Raw genomic sequence first — 8,536 nt, 5'->3', positions numbered from 1 at the left:
TGTGTTCAAAAGAGACCTTATGACGCAATTTGGGCCCTCTATACACGACACTTCAATGAGACAGCTGATGAATTTGAAACAGGTTGGGTCGGTTCATAATCTGCGATACATGTCGATCTCACAAAAACTCTACAGCATGCCAAGGGAATACGTCATAGATTGCTATTTGTCCAGTCTAAGAGAGGAGATTGCAAACTGCATCAGGTTGCGATTTCCCGACTCTCTAAACGAAGCCATGGCCATGGATAAGGTCCAAGAAGCAACGTATCGGTCCCTAATTTGCAGCGGGCACCTTTATAGCGTTGAAGCACCGTTGCTGCCTAAGCCATGCAATATTAACACAGCCTGACCGAGTACCAATACCGACATCAAGAATTCATCATATGGGTCATCTTCAAGTGCAAACCAGGGCCACATTAAACAATTAGACCCGGTCTCAATAGATGAAAATCGAAAGAAGGGTCTATACTACACTTGCAATGAAAAATGACAACCAAACCATAGGTGTAAATCAAAGTTATTCATGGTCTCGATCAATCATCAAGAAGACCAAGAACCCGTTCAAGAACCTGTTTTTGATGATCTACCTTTGTTGCTCGGGGCAGGGGAAGAACCAACCATATCCTTACATGCATTGACCGGTTTTAAAGTTTTTCAAACTCTCTAGATTCTTGGAAAAGTCGAGAACTTGCCGGTAGTGATCTTGATCGATACAGGCAGCACCCACAATTTGATTAATAGCAGGATTTTGGAGAAAATAGACCACAAAAGCATAGCAACCCAGGTGTAATCGGTTAAGTGGTTGATGGATCCAATGTTTTATGTTCTAGCATTTGCAAAGACTTGAATGGTCGATGAAAGGCAATGACTATCAAACAGAAATGAAGGTAATTTCCATGGACGGATATGATATTGTGCTGGACATTGAATGGCTGATTACTTTAGGTCCCTCATCTTGGAACTTCGAAAAGTTGACCCTTTCGTATGAGAAGCAAGGCAGAACCATGGTTCTAAAGGGAATTCCTCGGTCGCAGGTCACTCTGATGCATGGCAACCAGCTGGAAAAAACTTTGGAAGAATGTAGTGTTGCTGCCAAAGTGCAAATAAACAGTCAGCATGAAGGCCAAACCGTTTCCCTCGCAGCAATGACCTTGAAGATATTTCTGAAGATCTCCAGCAACTATTTGAAGTGTTCAAAACTCTACTCCAGCAACCCAAAGACCGACCCAAAGACCGAGAATAATTAGAAGCTATGCCTCTTTTGCTGCCCTTGTGATACTAATTCGGGAAAAAGACTTTGCCTGGATATTTGAAGACAATATAGAGTATAATCGAAACTAGAATAAATTATTTTTGCACCAGGCGCTGGAAACATTGCAGCAACAAAGGTCAACTCTAAACATTGAAAAACTCGACCTTTTAGAAAGTTCTTACATAGGCGGAATGGCGAGTGACCCGGCAGTGCAAAAGACTACAAGGACCCGACCAACTCCATTCTGCCGAAAATTTTTAAGAAGTCCGGTCCTATGCTGCGACCCTTGCTGAACTTGCTGAAGTCCGACCGAAACAATAGTTTTCTTTAAAATTTTGAGGATGCGGATTAGAGGCTCACTAGGCCACGGTCTTTTTCGTCGAGGGCGACGAACTTTGAAGGGGGAGATAATGTTAGGGTCTACAAATTAAGGTCTCGATCCTAGAACAATTCCAGCACCCTTTCTCGGTCCTAGTGTGCACATGGGCCAGTTTATGTTTTTTGTTTAATAATTATGCTTTGTTTCTCTTCTCTTATATTTCTCTCGAACCGAATTCTATTATTTCTAAAGTTGTTGTAACAAGTTTGTAATCGAATACTCTTGAGTAATTCAGCCGCTATAAATGCTGATGCCCACCCCACTTTTTGGCCTATGAATGAAAACTTGTGAAAGTTGTTACTCTTAATTATTCTCTCGATTTTGAACCTCTATCTTAGACTACTAGGTGTATTCTAGTAATATTCTCTTATCACATTTGGTTCTTCTTTTCTTAACCTCGAATTTTCTTCTCACATTAAATCCGCTACGCTTGAGTATAGAATTCCACGCTCGGTCCCAACTATTAAGAACCCAATTCTTGGTATCAAAAACTCGGAAAGCTAAATTATTGTTTCAAGCTTAACATAATTCATATGTTGAGATTTGTAATCACATTCTTGCTTAATTGTAAGACTAAAATTTAACTAAAAAATCTCAAGATCTGATTGGCATTTAGAGTATTTGTTATGCCCAAGTTAAGATGGTGACAAGTAATAATACTATTATTATTATTTAGCAAACATATAACAAAAATTTAAGACTTTAGATAATGATCCATGTGAAAAAAAAAAGTTGGATAATAAAACAGCTATTATATGAAAAGAAATGACTGAACAAAAGTTACAAAACCAACAACTGCTGACATTCTATCCTTAGAAGAAACATGACAAACAACTATTTTATATCAAGGTAGCAAACACACACAAAAAAAAAACAATTGTTAAACCAGTGCTCTCAGATGGAGCAAACATTTTGTCATGCTAAATTTATAATCCATCTCCAAAGGCCATGAAACTACATACTACTTACTATTGCAAAAGAACGATAAAAGTGTTTTGTGTGTAAAAGAAAGCTCCTTTTGTCCTCGTTTAATAAACCACACACTCTTTTAGCTATCTATCTATGATCCTATGGATGTGTGTATTGGTACTGCATCAACAATGTCATGTATCTCCTTTTTGCTCTTTATAACACACTTCACCTTTGTATCATTATCCACCATATCCATATCTTCACATATCCCCATATAACCATAATAACCACCACCACTTGAACCACCAACATCTTTGCTCTCTTTATAATCAACCCTACTAATCTTATTATCCAAGAAATACTTATGAATCATCTCCGCATTCTGCAAATTCGAAACTGTCCCCAAATACTTCAACACAACAACAGCACTACTGTTCTTCCCTCCCTGTCCTAATGTTACCTTATAATTACCCACAAGTCCTTTACCTTTAAGAAATTCACTCACATCATCCACTGTGTTAGTGTTACCTGCCTGAAAGGAAGAAGAAGACGAAGAAGTGGTGTGTATAATGATAACAGGAGGCCAGAGGATCAAGTCTTCTTTTTGGGCTAATGCTTCTGTTTGGGAAACTGGCTCTGGAATATAAATGTCGGTTTCGGGTTTGGCCTCAGAGTTCCATCCCATGAGAACGCATAATGCTTTCAGAAGACCTAGATGTTGCGATCTTAATCCTACCTTGTGTGACATATATGCATGGCTTGCTAACCTGTTTGTCACCATGAATTCCTTTGACGCGCTGAAACAACAATATATTATTTAAACCCCATCAATTTTCTTAGAACAATTAAAATCTACCAAACAACAGTAAAGGCATATCATTGGTTATTTATAAGGACTTGTTTATTTGAGATTCATTTCAAATAACCACTATCCAATCAACTATCTACACATCTATCACATCAATTAAATACCCTCTATTTTAATGATGTTCATTATATATTTATACCCTTAATGTCTTTTAACCCAAATAACCTGATTTTAACAAACAAGGTATTTGGAAACAGCAACTATTTTATGCAATAACCCAATATCAAACAAGCCCTTAGTGTTGTGGGCATGAGGAAACTCATCTCAAATTGTGCTTATCTGAAAAAATAAAAAATATAATTTTCTTTATTCTTTATGCAAATATTTATTTGATCTGAATAAGAAGAACTGCATGATTTTATACCTTTCAGTTAATGTAGTTTAGGAAGAAGAATATTCAACCAAAATAACAAAATACCTTTTATTTATTTTTTTTATATATTTATACCTCAAATAAGGTTATTTTCAATAACACTAGATCAGACAAGGTTATTTTCAATAACTCTAGATCAAACAGAGGCCAAGTCACCGCACCAATTTATATTCTTCCTATTCATATACTTGGTTTGAGAATCAACATACCAGAAGTAAGTATTATTCTGCTCTTTGAAAGAAAAGACTAAACATAAAAGACATACCTTTGGCCACAAACAATGCAGAACAAGCTACCAGCCCTTCCTTGCTCCGTGTATATTTTCCGCGCAGAAGGGTTCTCATTCAACTTTTTACTAAATACTAAGAAGGCCTTGTGTACCAGTTGCTGAAACTCCTGAGAATCTTCAGGAGGCTCAGGTTTCTTAGAAGTCACCCAGCTTTCTGGTTTATCATCAACTGTGTTTGCAATGCTATCGTCTCTAAGCCACACATTTGGTCTGTAAGGTTTTATTTTTTTGCTAACTTGACTTGAGTTGTACAAGCCAGGTGAACCAGTGCCTAAGCGGGAGTGTACTCCAGAACGAGCTTGCAAGTGATTGTCATGTGCAACATGTTCACGCTCAACTAACCTATCAGATATTCTTTTGTTCCTTTGGAATGGTTTACTCTCATCATAATAAAGCCTTTGCGATGGAATTTGAAATTCGAAACCTTCATCTGTCCATTCTTCATCTGACCTTATCATATCTCTAGAACTATTATGCCTATTTATCGGTTCATCCACCACATACTTTCTCTTTAGCCTTCTGTCAGATAAATTTTGGTGGGAACTCATAGGAAGTGGTGTGTGGATTTCATGTTCGTATTTGAAACCTGCATTTGTTCTATGGCCATAGTTTGACCTTAATTCTCTTGCTTTAGAGTTATGATCTGAATTCATGCTCCTCATGCTTTCACCATGAGAACTAGGACCCATTTCTCGCCCAAATCTATATTGTGATGATTTCCAGGAAGGTGATACATCACATTCACGATCATAGATGATGTCAGAAGGGACTAATTCTTGATATCTGGACATCCTCGGGTCTGCAAACTCCTTACCTTTTTCTGATACACGAGTGTAGTAGAAAGACTCTATTTGCTTCTTCATGGCAGAATTTTCCCGGGTATTACTTCTTAGATGTCCATAGTTATCCTGATAAATGTCAACTCGGTCCTCAGAGTCGACCCTTCTACATTCATCAAAGGGATAATCAAATTCATCGTCTTTCATATTTCCAGTGTTCATATAACCTCGACCCTCATGCCTGATGGAACTTGGATTGTCTCTCTGGTCTAAAGGATAACCCTGACGGCTTGATCTACGAGATGTAGGGCCTACAGGATCCCTAAAATATTCATCTTCATATGAAGGCAAATCGTCCATATAAAAACCAGAGGAATTGGCCCTTAAAGCTGTTGAAGATGTGCCTGCTAACTGCTTATAAGGTAAGGCACCTCTATTATCTTTGGATTGTATAACATGGAAATGAGAAGCATCTCTTGAATAAGTAACTGATTTATCCCTTTCTTCGTGAAATTTAATATCTGATGATTTATCCACTTGTAGTAATGGCTCTGGATAGTAAACACTATCGTCCCTGTATCCAGCCTCTATACTTTCCCTCGATGGTATATAATAACCACAGCGATCACCATACGTGGGGGAAATGTTTGTTGGTCTGCTGACCAATTCCTCGCTTAACTTACGATATTCACCAGATCCCTTCGATTTACTGTCATGAGAAAAATGTTCTCTAATAGTCCTAGTAGTGTCCAACAAATATTCAGGCCTCAAACCTGTGTTATCGTCGTAGTTCTCATCCCTATAACCTCGATATTCATATCCATCACTTGTTCTAGTGTACTGGATGTTCCTTCTTGAGTCTCCCTCACTGCCTTGAGGTTTTCTCCTCACTAACTCAAATTCAGGGGACATTGAAGTCATTTGTTCATGCCTATTACCACTAACAATAAATTCCCTACCGTAAACTCTCTTTTCCAGAGAATTGTTAATCCTTCCGCCCCCACTAAATTGTTGTCTATGTGGGTCAGGGCTCAAACACCTTCTAGACCTAGTTGATCTGTCTAAGTCATCATCACGTCGGGTCATCTCATAAGTTGGACCACCATCTAGTTCACGTCGTCGCTCTCTCAGCCTGGCCAGAGAATCAGACGTGGCCGCATAATCTTCATGCCTTCGAGAACCCATTCTCAACCAAGTAACCTAGTCACAAAAAACGTGCAAAATCCTTTTCTGTAGGTTCAGATTTTACGATAAGAGTTTGAGAAAAAAACCCTAAGGGTTTGGTTGCGATTGAGATAGCTGTAAGCGAGTATAAGTTGATCAGATTTAAATTCCGAAATCACAAGGGGGCGGGTTGATTAAATCCTAAAGATTGGACAGATTGATAAAATCGTAAAATCGAGATGAGAGTATGCTTTATCGGCAAAAGCAAATAGATGACAGACCTTTAGAAGTGAATCAAGAACTTCAGATCCCTTTTTTCGTGTCTACACACATTCGTACGTCTTGCAGCGTCCTGTGTGTATGGATGATTATGGAGGATGGAAGTTATGAAACCCTAGCAAGAAGAAGAAGAAGAAGAGGCATAACAGTGGGAATATATATCAGCCCATGGACTTGCCACTTTATCCATCTACCTTAGGGCTTTGTTAGTTTATGGATTATTTTTAATTTTTTTTGGGCTGTCAATTATTAAAAACATGAATTAATTTTAATATAACAAATAATATATATATATATATATATAATTCAAAACATTTCTTGTAAAAATATTTCTTGTAATATTTCTTGTCAAAACATGAATTAATTTTAATATAACAAATAATATATATATATATATATAATTCAAAATAATTAATATGGTAATGATAATTTAATTAATAATATATATATATAAATATAAAGTGAAGCGCGTTTGACCGGATAACGCGCTTCACTTGTATTTTATTGATAGTGAAGTGCGTTTGACCCGATAACGCGCTTCACTTGTATTTTGTTAATAGTGAAGCGCGTTTGACCCGATAACGCGCTTCACTCGTATTTTGTTGATAGTAAAACGCGTTCTCGAGTGAAGCGCTTCATTTGTATTAACACTCTAAATACATGTGAATCACTGTCACTTGTAGTAATACTATAAATACAAGTGAAACATATAAATACAAGTGAAACACGTTATCGGGTGAAACGTATTTCACTTGTAGTAACATTATAAATACATGTAAATCGCACTCTCGGATGAAGCATACACTTCACTTGTAATAACACAATCAATACAAATGAAGTGCTCTGGAGTGAAACCCTTCATTTTGTAGTAACACTTTAAATACAAGCGAAGAGTTCTAACTATATTTTATTTTGATACAATTATTTACTAAATATTATAATATTATATACTAAATAATAAATATTATAGATTAATTAACAAATAATATACTATATGTTTTAAAGCGTTTCCTTGTATTTTGAAAAATATTATATACTAAATATAAATAATATTTTTTATTTTGATACAATTAACATAAAATAATTTATAATTAAAATATTTTATTCAAAAGTTTTAAAATATTAAACAAATTTAATAAAATTATTATAAAATATTAACCTTTTTAATAAATTAAAATAATTAGTATGATGCACGATAATTTAATTAATATATATATATATATATATATATATATATATATATATATATATATATTAGGTGAAACACAATTCTATTAGCGTTTCATAACGTTTTATTTGAGAACCGCGACGAAGGGATCATCTTTTCGAATTTCAATTTTTTATTTAAACAGCATGTGTTTTAATAGTATAATATTAATGATCGTATTTTGATTCGTCAGAACATAGACACAAAAACAAATATACAAAATTAATGCAAATTTTGTTTTAATATGGTTCTAGATATGTATAGAGAAGCTCATTTTATAGATATTTTATGAAATAATAATTATTATATATTTATTTATAAAAAAAATAGTACATAAAAATGACAAAATCTAAATATATTTTTAATCTAAGCTTATTTAAAAATGAGCTCTAAATATATATTATTATTAATATCCTTTCTTAAATTAAGATTCAAAAATATTTTAGACATTTAGTTTAACTTAGGCCTTAATTCACATCTTTTTCCTTCTTCATTGTTAAAAATCTAGGCATGATATTTTAGCCCCGACGGGTCGGGTACCCGAAGGAACCGAACCGATTAGTTCGGGTAATTTTTTTTTTCGGTTCCGAGTAATTTCGGGTCGGGACCAATCGGTTCCGGTTCGAGTCTGGTTCGGTTCGAGTACCTGAAAGAAATTTCAATAATTAAATTGTTTTTTTCTAATCCTCCCTCTTCCGTTCAGATTCTCTTATTTTTTTATGCTGCCCTTCGTTTCCATAATTCCATTTGAAAATGAGAGATTGCAGACAAAACTGAAAAGGAGAGAGTAGAAAAAACTGATAAGGAGAGAGTAAGATATGAGGAAGAAGATAAATGTTAGGTACGTAAGAAAAATTAAGAATTTTTTAAATATTATTTATTTATAGACAGTTTATTTTATTTTATTTAATATAATATTTATAATTATTTTTATTAAATAATTTTTTAAAACTTAAAATATATTAACTTTTTTTTAATGTTTCATCTAATATTTTAAAATATTAAACTTTTATTCCATTTCATTCTTTAAACAT

General features: G+C 34.8%; 1 protein-coding gene across 1 annotated transcript; it reads right to left on the bottom strand.

Annotated features, from left to right (window-relative positions):
* Positions 1-2,448: 2,448 nt before the first annotated feature.
* On the bottom strand, positions 2,449-6,417 carry LOC124926233. Its single transcript, XM_047466427.1, has 2 exons — positions 4,050-6,417; positions 2,449-3,340 (listed from the first exon to the last, which is right to left on the bottom strand). The coding sequence occupies exons 1-2, from the start codon at positions 6,035-6,037 to the stop codon at positions 2,692-2,694; spliced, it is 2,637 nt and encodes an 878-aa protein (XP_047322383.1). The 5' UTR covers positions 6,038-6,417; the 3' UTR covers positions 2,449-2,691.
* Between the last annotated feature and the right edge of the window lie 2,119 nt (positions 6,418-8,536).

Source organism: Impatiens glandulifera, chromosome 2 (genome assembly GCF_907164915.1).
Source record: "Impatiens glandulifera chromosome 2, dImpGla2.1, whole genome shotgun sequence".
Lineage (NCBI taxonomy): Eukaryota > Viridiplantae > Streptophyta > Magnoliopsida > Ericales > Balsaminaceae > Impatiens > Impatiens glandulifera.
The sequence above is the reverse complement of the archived record's forward strand: the minus strand, read 5'-3'. Positions and strand labels throughout refer to the sequence as shown.